Source organism: Candida metapsilosis (genome assembly GCF_017655625.1).
Source record: "Candida metapsilosis strain BP57 chromosome Unknown scaffold2, whole genome shotgun sequence".
Classification (NCBI taxonomy): domain Eukaryota; kingdom Fungi; phylum Ascomycota; class Pichiomycetes; order Serinales; family Debaryomycetaceae; genus Lodderomyces; species Lodderomyces metapsilosis.
Genome location: NW_027138160.1, coordinates 1,120,906 through 1,132,933, shown reverse-complemented (window position 1 = coordinate 1,132,933; position 12,028 = coordinate 1,120,906). Strand labels below are relative to the sequence as shown.

The following is a 12,028-nucleotide window of genomic DNA, read 5'->3' as shown; positions in this document are numbered from 1 at the left end:
ACTTCTTTCGAGCGGTTGGATATTGTGTAAAAACCCTACAAATGGAAGGAACCTTTTGACAACACTCTACCAGCAAACCATGTCACTAATCGAAGAGTCACCAAAGAGACTCCTTGAATTGATCAAGGTAACCGTGCCACTTGCGCCGCTGACGGTTGCTAAATCGGTGGAAGTTCCAAACTCACATGTGGAGGGATGGATATTCTGCCGTCTATAGAAGCGCATACAGCCCAGACAAGTGCTTTGCCAAAACGTATCCATCATTGAATACATTATACGCATTGTTTGAATTTGGTTATCAGTTTTACAAAGACCGTCGTGCGTTTGGTGTTCGAGAGAAATTACCTGATGGTATTGTTGGAAAGTACCAATGGCAAAACTATCGTACTGTGAGACAAAGACGCAACAATTTGGCGTCTGGGATATTCTTTGTGTTGGAGAATAATCCTTATAAGAGTTACAGTGATATTCATCAGAACTTGGCCTACGACCCCTTGAAGAGGAACGAATTTGTTGCGACAATTTTCAGTCCAAATAGGCCAGAGTGGGCCTTGGCTGATATGGCTTGCATTGCTTATTCAATTACAACAACTGCGTTGTATGATACCTTAGGTCCTACTACGAGCCAGTACATTTTGGAGCTTACACAATCTCCAATAGTTTTATGCTCCAAGGATAAAATTGAGAAATTGATTGCACTTAAGAGGGCTAATCCAACATTGGTTAATTTGATTGTCATTGTGTCAATGGATAAGCTTGATGAGGTTGAGAGTGCTCGTTGGAAACCACTTGCTTCTGAAAATCATATTTCTTTGTATGACTATCATCAAGTTGAAAAACTTGGAGAGGTGAATCCATTGGATCCGATTCCACCTACACCGGATACAATCTTTACAATATCATTTACCTCTGGGACCACCTGTGCTCATCCAAAGGGAGTGGTTTTAACTCACGCAAATGCAGTTGCTGCTTCTACATTCAGATTCATCCAAGATTACAAACCAAGTGTCGTAAGATTGTATTCGTTTTTGCCAATGGCTCATATTTTTGAAAGAAGCAATATTCAACAAGCTTTAACTATTGGAGCGGAAATTGGTTTCCCTCTGAGTAGTACCATTGCTACTTTATATGATGATGTGAGGGAATTGCAGCCATCACTACTTCCAACAGTGCCTCGAATTTTATCCAAGTTGTTAACCGCTGTGAAAGCTGAGACTGTGAACAATACCGACAAACCTTGGGTCAGGTACCTCTACACTAGAGCTATCAAAGAAAAAATGAGATTACAAGCAATGGCCTCAGATGACGATGCCAATCCTCGCCACCACGTTTACGATGCTTTCCTCGATGCTTTAAGAGAGAAATTCGGCTTAAAAAGCGTGGAATACTTTGTTACTGGTTCCTCACCAAATAGTCCTGACACATTAAAGTTTTTGAAGGCGGCATTGAACGTTGGAATTTCAAATGGTTATGGATCTACGGAATCATTTGCAGGTATTATGAGGACCAAGAGTTTTGACCATAATCCGGGATCTGTTGGCCCCATCGGGATTACCACTGAGTGCAGATTAAAAGACTTACCTGAAATGAGCTACACTTCAAAGGATAAAGGAGGTCCAATGGGTGAACTTCTTTTACGTGGTCCACAAATTTTCAAAGAATATTACAAAAATCCCAAAGCAACTGCTGAAGCTTTTGATAAATATGGATGGTATCAAACTGGAGATGTTGCACGAGTTGATACTGTAAATCACAATCAAGTCTATATTATTGACCGTGTCAAGAACTTCTTCAAATTAGCTCAAGGTGAGTTTGTGACGCCAGAAAAGATCGAGAACATTTACTTGGCTTCAAACCCACATCTTCAACAACTTTTTGTCCATGGTAACTCATTTGAATCGTATCTAGTGGGAATTGTTGGTTTAGACCCAGTTACAATTGATTCATATTTGAAGGAGAAGTTTAATGATGAGATTTGTAACCAGAATGATATTCTTAGACTTTTGAATGATCCTGTTAACAAAAAGAAGTTTCTTTTAGATTTGAATGCTGCTGTTAAGGACCAGTTGCAAGGGTTTGAGAAATTGCACAATGTTGAAATCTATTTTGAACCGTTGACGGTGGAGAGGGATGTTATTACCCCAACGCAAAAAATCAAGAGACCTCTTTGTGCAAAGTTTTTTCAAGAAAGTTTAGACAGGATGTACAAAGAAGGGTCAATTTTGAGAAGTGAGAGATTATAGGGTCAATACGATGTGTGTCGTTTTATGTTAATAAATATGATTTTGAATGTAAGTCTAATTGCTGCAAAAACTTCAATGTCGTGTCGCAAACTCTACTTTTACGACACAATGACTAATAGAGGAAAACTTTTTTCAAAATTGCCGCGTTGAGTGATTGAGTCACTCCACAAAAAGAGAAAAACTTTCTTTATCAGTCAACCAACATTGAAAAATTTAAAAATCTTCCAATTGATATTCACTTTTTCTCTTCTTAATACCAATTTACACTTCTACCTCCCCAAAATGAGTCCTCAACCAGTTATTCTTCACTTAAGAGCCGAAACTAAACCCTTGGAAGCTAGAGCTGCTTTAACTCCAACCACTACTAAACAGTTGATTGACGCTGGATTCAAAGTGTATGTTGAAAAAAGTTCTCAATCTATATTCGACATCAAAGAATATGAACAAGCCGGTGCTGAAATTGTTCCTGAAGGATCATGGAAACAAGCCCCAAAAGATCGTTTAATTATTGGATTGAAGGAATTGCCAGAAAATGAGACTTTCCCATTGGTACATGAACATATTCAGTTTGCTCATTGTTATAAAGACCAAGCTGGATGGGAAACTGTCTTGGGTAGATTCCCAGCTGGAAATGGAACCTTGTACGACTTGGAATTTTTAGAAGATGATAATGGTAGAAGGGTCGCTGCTTTTGGATTTTACGCTGGATTTGCCGGTGCTGCTATTGGTGTATTGGATTGGGCATTTAAACAAACCCATAGTGATAACGAAAGTTTACCCGGTGTCACTCCATACCCTAATGAAGATGCTTTGATAGATTTTGTCAAAGGTGAATTACAAAAAGCTTTAGAGAAAACCGGTGGTAAATACCCAACTGCATTGGTGATTGGTGCCTTAGGTAGATGTGGATCTGGTGCTCTTGAGTTTTTCAAAAAAGTCGGTATCCCAGATGAAAATGTTGCTAAATGGGATATGCAAGAAACCGCCAAAGGTGGACCATTTAAAGAAATTGTTGATTCAAATATTTTCATCAATTGTATTTACTTGTCAAAACCAATTCCTCCATTTATCAACTTGGAGAGTTTAAATGTTGATGATAGAAAATTGACGACAATTGTTGACGTTAGTGCCGATACTACGAATCCTAATAACCCAATCCCAGTGTATGAAATTGCCACCGTTTTTAATGCACCAACAGTGGATGTTAAAACCACAAAGGGACCTAAATTGTCAGTATGTTCGATTGACCATTTGCCAAGTTTGTTACCTAGAGAAGCTTCAGAGTTTTTCTCCAAAGATTTGATGCCAAGTCTATTGCAATTACCTGAAAGAGATACTGCGCCAGTATGGGTTAGAGCTAAACAATTGTTTGACAAAAACGTTGCCAGATTACCAAAAAATTAAAATAGATCTATACCATTATTCAAGAGTAACATTGACTTTTCTTTTCTTGGTTTTCTTGTTCTTTTTCTTTGTCTTCTTTGGTCCTTTCATTATCGACTTGATCTCTTCACCATCTGTTTCATATTCCGACTCACTAGCTTCGGGTTGGTCTTCTCCTTTCAACTCTTCTAGTGAGGCAAATCTCCTCTTCATTGTATCCACTTTTTCAACACTTTCTGGCGCACAAACAACACAATTCAACCTCTCTCCTGTATCGTAAACTGCCACTTGATCTTTGATAGTCAAGTTCCAAACAACAATCTTACCATCCGATGAGACTGATATTAAAAGTGGAATGTTTTGAGTGTCCTTGTTTTCCATGAATGTTATACCCTTTATACGATTGGTGTGGCCTCTAAGCGAAAACACTTGCTCAATATCCTCAGCTGTGTTATCCAACACCTTCTTTTCATGTTCTTCTGCATCTTCTCCGATGTCTCCTAATAAAGCTTCAAAGTCATAGAAACCAATTGATCCATCACCGAACCCAATAACCAACCATTCCTTATCATCAAATTTCAACAAGTCAATACACATCAATGTTGATTTGAACTTGAATTTTTTACCAATTTTAGCTGTTGAAGTCTTGTACAAGAGAATTTGATTGCGTAATCCAACAACAAAGAATTCTCCACTATTACTCCATTTAACAAATTCTCCCAGTTGACCTAAATGATCCTTACCTTTGATTTTCAATACTGCTGCCTTTTTAGCCGTCATTAAGTTCCATAACCTTATTGTCTTGTCTTGTGATACACTAATGGCAACACGTCCACTAGGATGTATACTCAAATCATTAATCTTATCGGTGTGTCCCTTCAATGTTGCAAATATCTCCCAATCCTTAGTTCTCCAAATGATAATTTTCCCATCTTCTGATCCTGAGATAAGCCATCTACCAGAAGATGCAGTTTCTGGATCCTCGGTAGCTTCTCTTGAGAAATTTAATGCAGTGATTGTACCTTGATGGCTTAGTAATGTACCAAGTTCTTTTCTCTTTTGTAAGTCGTAAATTCTTATATGCTCATCGTTTGATCCAGTGACCAAATACCTCTTGGCAAGATCCATAGACTTGATTGATAATGCATGAGCTTGGAAATGGAAAATTGGTTGAAATACCGGTTCTTTAGCTCCAGAAGGATCTAGAATCACAGAGAGACACAATAAATTGTGTTCATAAGATCCAACAAATATTCTAAATTGTATGCGAGATGAGGTGGATGAATTAGCAGTTGATGTGATTGTGGAATTGCTTCCTTTAAGAGCAGACTTGATCTCCACTTCAGTAAATGAGGCAGTTTCGTCCGTTTTCTGTTGTGGTTTAGCCATTCTATACTGGTCTACACTGATGGTGTTGAGTTGTTTCTCTTGAGATGAGATCAATTGGAATTTTTTTCTCCCTCAATGAAACTGTTGCAACAAAAACCAAAAAACTTTCGCGACGTAAGGCTAACATCAACAGACCCACACAGTCAAATTCTCTTTCATCAACACTTTCCTTTTCAAGTTTCCGCAATGGGTCAGAATCAAAAGACACCTCAGCAACACAACTCCACCCTTTACATCTCCCCCATGCTCAATCGAAGAAAAGAGATTTTCAAAACACCACCAAATCCAGCTTCAAAACAACCAAAACTATTTGAATCACCAAGCTCTTCTAATAAATCGCTGTTTTTCAATTTAGATAGGTCGTCGCATAATCTCACGGTACAAAGTAAAAGTGATGATTCTTTGGTGGGTGTATCTGATGTATTGACACCGATTGATAGATTACGTTTATGGAGACACGATGCAATCACGCAACATCAATATAAAACAGCAGAATTCCTTAGTGACAAGATTCTAGATATCACTCACGATTCAAATGATGCGTTTTGGCTAGCTCAAGTCTATTTCAATCAAGGAAACTACCTACGATGTAAAGACTTGGTGTTGTGTAATGAAGAGTTTGCTAAAAGTATCATTTGTCGATATTTGGCAGGTTACAGTTTGATAAAGTTGGAACTATGGGATGAGGCATTGGACATAATTGGCGAAACCAATCCATTTGATAAAGATGATCGATTGAAGAACGATGATGGAGGAGTCAAGTTGGAAGCTTCAATGTGCTATCTACGCGGATTAATTTATAGCGCACAAAGTAATTTTGAAAAAGCCAAGGAGTGTTTTAAGGAGGCATTGAGAGCGGATGTCAAATGTTATGAAGCATTTGATGAACTCATTTCTAATAATCTTATGACCCCAAATGAAGAGTGGGATTTTGTCACTAATGAATTGAATTATCATGAAGTTGATAGTAATGACGATTTGATCAGATTGCTTTACACTACTAAGTTGAGCAAGTATTTGAATCAAGACAAGTTTAACGAAGCAGAGCATATATTACGAGAAGAGTATGACTTGAATGATAATTGCGATTTAATGTTGAGTCAAGCTGATCAACTATACGTTCAGAGCAACTTTGATGCTTGTTTGAATTTGTGTGAGAAGATACTAGAGAAAGACCAATACAATTTTGACGTGTTACCTAATTATCTCAGTTGTTTATATGAGTTGGGTGGAAGGAACAAGTTATTTTACAAAAGTCATCAGTTGGCAGAATTTCATCCCTCCAATCCCATGACATGGTTAGCTATTGGCACTTACTACCTCTCGATAAGCAAGATCAATGAAGCTAGGAAATACTTTAGCAAAGCAACTATTTTAAATCCCAATTTTGGTCAAGCTTGGATTGGCTTTGCTCATACGTTTGCTGCCGAAGGAGAGTACGAGCTGGCTATCAATGCATATGCATACGCGGCACGCTTATTTCCAGGTAGCCATTTACCCATGTTATTCCTCGGTAGTACCAATGTGAAGCTCGGTAATCTAAACCTAGCTGAAGAGTATTTAAAAAATGCCTATCATTTTAATCAACATTGCGAACTTACCCTCAATGAGTTGGGAGTGCTTTATTTTCATAAGAATAATCTAATCACAGCCGAATCGTATCTAAATGCAGCTTTAAAGATTGCTAATCGCAGTTCAAAAACTTGGGTATCAATAATGACCAATTTGGGACACGTATTGAGAAAACAAGGGAAATTATTGCTGGCTCTTTCCATTTTCCATGAAATTTATGGTAATGACGCAAACATTGCATCCACTATTGGCCTTATACATATGAAATTGGGCGAGTTTGCTGAGGCTATTGAAAATTTGCATAATGCACTCGCTATTGAGCCAACTAATCAAATTGCTAAAGATTTGTTGGACAGAGCTTTGAAGGAGGCTATCACGTCTGGGTAGATTGGTTGTATAGTAACGAGTTAATGTAGGCAATGATATCCCATTGTAGGTTTACATCACAGTACAGTCACCTTTACTCTTTTGCTTTCTTCTTTGACCATTGAATCCCACCTTCTCTGTATTCATAGCGGCATTTTGCTTCCGATTACTGTTGGGGACTTCTCGAACCTCGCCGTCCAGCAAAAGAGCCTGCTTGTGGTCCTGGCTCGGCTGCGTTACTCGACACGATTCTCCAAACTCTATTTCCAAAGCTCCCTCTTTCAACACTCGAGCTTCGAAATTTTCCAGCTCTAGACTCTTCTGAAACACTTTGTTCAATCCACTAGCCCATTCCTCATGTAAAAATTGAAGAGCTACGTCAACCACTTTGCGAACAGTCGACCTATCCTCAGACGAGCACTCAATCAATGCTGTGGCGCCAATTTCCTTTGCCACTTGTAAAACTAAATCATCAGGTATGTGACTTGTTTTATCCCACTTTGTCCCGACAAGAATGACAGGAATTTTGCCCGAGTTAACCAGGAGCTTAACCAAAGGATACCAGACTTTTTTGATATTGAATAAACTTTCAAGATTATCTTTAGCAAAACATAGAAGAATCAAATCTTCAGCAACCGATAGGTATTTCTTCTGACAAATTTCTTCGATATCGCCTCTAAGACTAACGTGCAGTAACTTTAATAAAAAGGGCATACGTTCCGGTCCTTGCATCTTTATATAACAAGCATTTACACGGCGATTGTCTTTTCTGTGCGGTTCGTCGTAATACCTGTACGACTGCATTAACGTTGATTTCCCAACTCGAGCATCACCAGCTATGAAAATTCTAGCCGTGTAGAAAGATTTTTTATCATCTGTTCTTTGATGAAAAACTGGCCTTATAGGTTCATCAAATGCATATATTCGTAAATGTGGGGTTGACAGCTCATTATGATATGGGGGAGTCTCCTCCTGTAAATCATGAACAGCATCGGAAAGATTGTAATCTGGAGGTGGCTTCTGCGAATCTTTTGACATAACCATTGATAACGGGAGGGCCTCTGATGGGGGGGGTAACCTTTGCGATTCTAAATCTCCAGGAACTGTATAAATATTATACTAGAGACCACATTCATTGTAGATGACTCAATTTGGTCATACAATCTGGCGTGATGATGTAATCAATCCTCGAGATATAAATGAATGAAAAAAAAAAAAAAGAAATATTCTTGGCATCAATTTCGTATGTGCCTTAGATAACGATTCGGTATTGTGCGAATCAGAAAGAGAGGTCCACACCATGAATGATTGTTCGTTTGCTATTGAATAAATAAAAGAAGTGATGCATAACTCCTATGCAGATAGTGTATTTCTTCGCTATGGATTTCCGAAATTTCTTCTGATACCTTTATTTCTGGAGATCGCTCACAAAACCGGCGATAACGAAAATGGAATTGCACAACAAAATGGATCCACGAAATTCTGAACATGACGGCATTTAAAGAGTATTGATCATGATACCTTTTTAAGAAAGAAATGGCTTTTCTCAGCTCGCTTACACTTAGGTTGTAGGTTTAGCCAGAATATTAAGCCGTGCGCATATGTTTTACCACTATATTACTGTTAATATTGAGCCCTGCTTTGAGACCAGTTAAACTAGTGTCACTCTCACAATCCAAAGGTCTCTTTCCATATAGTTCTGAATTTTGAGTTAAATTTCAATCTTTGCTCTTCCGTATTTATGATTTTAGCATTCCCTAGGACCTCATTTTCAAAGCCATTCGGCAAAAGATTTCTCTCGTAAACTTTAGCCAATCCTGGGGCCCATTTCTTATGTAAATGCTCAAGGGCCACATTAAACACATTTTGAACATTATCGAAGGTTCTTGATGAACAGGTCATGAAAGCTATAGCCCCAATTTCTCTCCCCACTTTCCGAGCCTTGCGCTGTATATGCCGACTTTGATCACGGGCCCTGATATCGGATTTTGTACCTACTAATATGATCGGAACTCTTCTTGAATACATCACTTGCCTCATACGGGGATACCATTTGTCTCGAACGCTGAGCAAGCTTGACAAATCGTTCAATGCAAAGCATAGTAGAACAATGTCATCGGGTATTGGAAGAAAGTATCTCAGAGGATGCTCTTTCTCGGGAGAACCGACTGAATGCAGAATTTTCAAAAGAAACGGCATATCATTTGGCATGGGTCCTTCCATCTTCAAATGACATTCATTACTTTGATTGGGTTGGGGGGAAAGAGCTGGCAGCGAGTTTTTATAAGCCTGTATCAAACTCAGTTTACCAACACCATCATCACCGATAATGAATATACCGGCAGAGTACACTGTGGTGGTTTCAGAAGGCTGTGCTCGGTACTTAGAAGCTTTTCTTGGTCGTAATTGATTACCTTTTGTAGGTTTTTGTTCGACGTGGGGTTGGGAAGCATTGTCAAGCGCGTAGTTTGGATCATTTGTAGTATGTGGCATTACATTACCAAGGTGAACACCTTCTAAACTGTACGTTGATAGTGCAAAGTTTTAATTGATGGGTTGAGTCACTTACAACTCGGTGACTCCAAACCGTCCAATTTTTTTTAAGCGAAAAAGGAATTGGCCCATTTTGGCTATTCTTTTAGATCACTCATCCAAGCACAAAACTGAAAAAGTGTGAAAATGATAAGCTCGACTATGTGACGAGTAAAGCCGTTGGGAAACTAATTGATCAAACCCCGATACCTGTAAGCAGTCTTGTCCGCAATAAATCAGCCACAATTCACCCAATCTATCGATAGAGACAGACCGCCAACGTACACCCCACGTCCCCGTGGTACAAAAATTTTATACAATTTTCACAGCCTTTTAACTTTTTTCTCGGCATTCCACAAAGGGTATTGGTTTCTATTTTTGCAACTAAAATTTAACAAAAAATAAAACAATAAAATTATTCGGCGTCTAATTTCTTTTCGAAAGACACATGGCTATGTCATTTTTTTTTTTTTTTAATTTTTAGACCACTTGCAGATCAGTTTAATTGAAACTCATTCTCATTTGGTCCCACGTGCACATACCTTTACCTTTTGTAGGTAGAAAGAATAGCTGTCTTAATATTTAAGGTTGCTGACGTATAACTCTATTCTCCGACATTGCTCTATTTGCGACACTCAAAAAAAAAAAAGTAATAGAGCCGCATAAAAACCATTGGAAATCCGCTCTACTCATCGTCACGTCATTCCAACAGGTATAGCAAAGTAGTAGCAAATTTATTCATTTTAAAGGGAAGTCACATAAACACAACATTACAAAAACCAGACTATTCCAATCAAAACCTTCACCACACCCTTACACCTTCTCACCAACCATGCCATTGTCATTTAGACATGTCAATTATTTTGGCTATGGGATCTACAACGATCTTAAAACACGACTACCGTATTACAAATCTGATTTCAAAGACGCATGGAACTACCGAGTGATTCCAGCAACACTTTCAATTTTCTTTTCCAATTTACTTCCGGCCATTGCTTTCGCTCAGGATATGTTTGACAAGACTGAAAATGCATATGGTGTTAATGAAGTGTTGATGGCTAGTGCCATTGCTGGGGTTGTGTTTGGACTCTTTTCAGGACAGCCATTGTGTATTGTTGGGGTTACTGGACCAATATCTATATTCAGTTACACTGTGTATCAGTTGATGACTCCCAGAGGTACGCCGTATTTCCCGTTCATGTGTTGGATTTACTTATGGTCAATGGTATTCCATATAATTATTGCTGTTGGTAACTACATTTCATTTATGCAAATAATCAGTTTGTATTCATGTGATATTTTTGGGTTTTTCATCAATATGGTTTATATTCAAAAAGGAATACAAATCTTGTCTAATCAATTTAAAGAAGTTGATTTAGCGAGTGGATATGCGTCCATTATGGTTGCATTGTGTATGTTAATCTGTGGTGTGGGCTCGGCAATCTTGGGTAACTATTTACATTATTTCAAACCTTGGGTTAGGAAAGTCTTTGTTGATTATGGAGTTGTTGCTTCAGTGATTTTCTTTACTGGATTTATCCACTTTGGTGGTAGATTGGATGATACAACATTTGCAAGATTACCAATTACGAGAACATTTCAGCCTACCGAATCTGGAGACCGTCGACCTCATGGTTGGTTTATCCATTTCTGGCCTGGTGAAAACATAGACGTTGGTGATGTTTTTCTTGCTATACCATTTGCTATATTATTGACTTTTTTATTTTACTTTGACCACAACGTCAGCTCACTAATGTGTCAATCAAAAGAGTATCCATTGACGAAACCTGCTGCGTTCCATTGGGATTTCTTATTGTTGGGATTAACCACGGGTTTAGCTGGTCTAATAGGAATTCCACCACCAAATGGCCTCATACCCCAAGCTCCACTACATACTGACTCATTGGTGGTGCATGATAAATATGGAAAGAAATTATCAGTTGTTGAGCAACGAGTGACAAATACGTTACAAGGGGCAATGACATTTGTAATGATGACGCGACCGTTTCTCATCTTGCTTGGATTAGTTCCGCAAGCAGTCCTATCTGGATTGTTCTTTATCATGGCGGTAACGGGATTACATGGAAATATAGTTACGAATCGGATTCGATACTTTTTCTTGGATAAAGAATACATTGAAACTGATCCAACTTGTCCTCAGGTATGGAAGGATATTCATGCATTACCCAATAAGAAATGGTTTTATTTATACACGATATTGGAAGTAATTGGCGGTGTCGGGGAATTTGTCATTACATTGACAATTGCAGCAGTTGGATTTCCAGGAGTCTTGCTTGCGCTTGCATTTTGTGCAAAATGGGTATGGCCATTAATTATACCACGAGAAGATTTGGATCGTTTGGATGGAGATGTTGCCGATGAGTTTATTTTAAAGAACTTCACCGTGGCTTCAGATGAGAAAAAAAGACGCAAGAGGATACGACTGGGCGATGAGGAGAATAAGTATGATGGTGAGACTGAAGTTGGTGAATGTACTGAAGATGTGGTTCCAAGCAGTAGCAATTAGAAAGAGCTTGCACCCC

General features: G+C 38.5%; 6 protein-coding genes across 6 annotated transcripts; 3 read left to right on the top strand and 3 right to left on the bottom strand. All coding sequences in view use genetic code 12, as the record gives it.

Annotated features, from left to right (window-relative positions):
* Positions 1-79: 79 nt before the first annotated feature.
* Positions 80-3,647, top strand: LYS1 (saccharopine dehydrogenase (NAD+, L-lysine-forming); the record flags this gene model as incomplete). Its single annotated transcript, XM_067690785.1, has 3 exons — positions 80-187; positions 240-2,169; positions 2,560-3,647. The coding sequence occupies 3 exons, from the start codon at positions 80-82 to the stop codon at positions 3,645-3,647; spliced, it is 3,126 nt and encodes a 1,041-aa protein (XP_067549216.1).
* Positions 3,648-3,662: 15 nt separating this feature from the next.
* On the bottom strand, positions 3,663-5,015 carry I9W82_001979 (uncharacterized protein; the record flags this gene model as incomplete). The annotated part of the gene is made up of 1 exon (XM_067690783.1): positions 3,663-5,015. The coding sequence occupies one exon, from the start codon at positions 5,013-5,015 to the stop codon at positions 3,663-3,665; it is 1,353 nt and encodes a 450-aa protein (XP_067549215.1).
* Positions 5,016-5,201: 186 nt separating this feature from the next.
* On the top strand, positions 5,202-6,974 carry I9W82_001978 (anaphase promoting complex subunit; the record flags this gene model as incomplete). The annotated part of the gene is made up of 1 exon (XM_067690782.1): positions 5,202-6,974. One exon carries the CDS (start codon positions 5,202-5,204, stop codon positions 6,972-6,974), a length of 1,773 nt encoding a protein of 590 aa, XP_067549214.1.
* Positions 6,975-7,025: 51 nt separating this feature from the next.
* I9W82_001977 (uncharacterized protein) lies at positions 7,026-7,997 on the bottom strand (the record flags this gene model as incomplete). Its single annotated transcript, XM_067690781.1, has 1 exon — positions 7,026-7,997. The coding sequence occupies one exon, from the start codon at positions 7,995-7,997 to the stop codon at positions 7,026-7,028; it is 972 nt and encodes a 323-aa protein (XP_067549213.1).
* Positions 7,998-8,621: 624 nt separating this feature from the next.
* On the bottom strand, positions 8,622-9,446 carry I9W82_001976 (uncharacterized protein; the record flags this gene model as incomplete). Its single annotated transcript, XM_067690780.1, has 1 exon — positions 8,622-9,446. The coding sequence occupies one exon, from the start codon at positions 9,444-9,446 to the stop codon at positions 8,622-8,624; it is 825 nt and encodes a 274-aa protein (XP_067549212.1).
* Positions 9,447-10,317: 871 nt separating this feature from the next.
* Positions 10,318-12,012, top strand: I9W82_001975 (uncharacterized protein; the record flags this gene model as incomplete). Its single annotated transcript, XM_067690779.1, has 1 exon — positions 10,318-12,012. One exon carries the CDS (start codon positions 10,318-10,320, stop codon positions 12,010-12,012), a length of 1,695 nt encoding a protein of 564 aa, XP_067549211.1.
* Between the last annotated feature and the right edge of the window lie 16 nt (positions 12,013-12,028).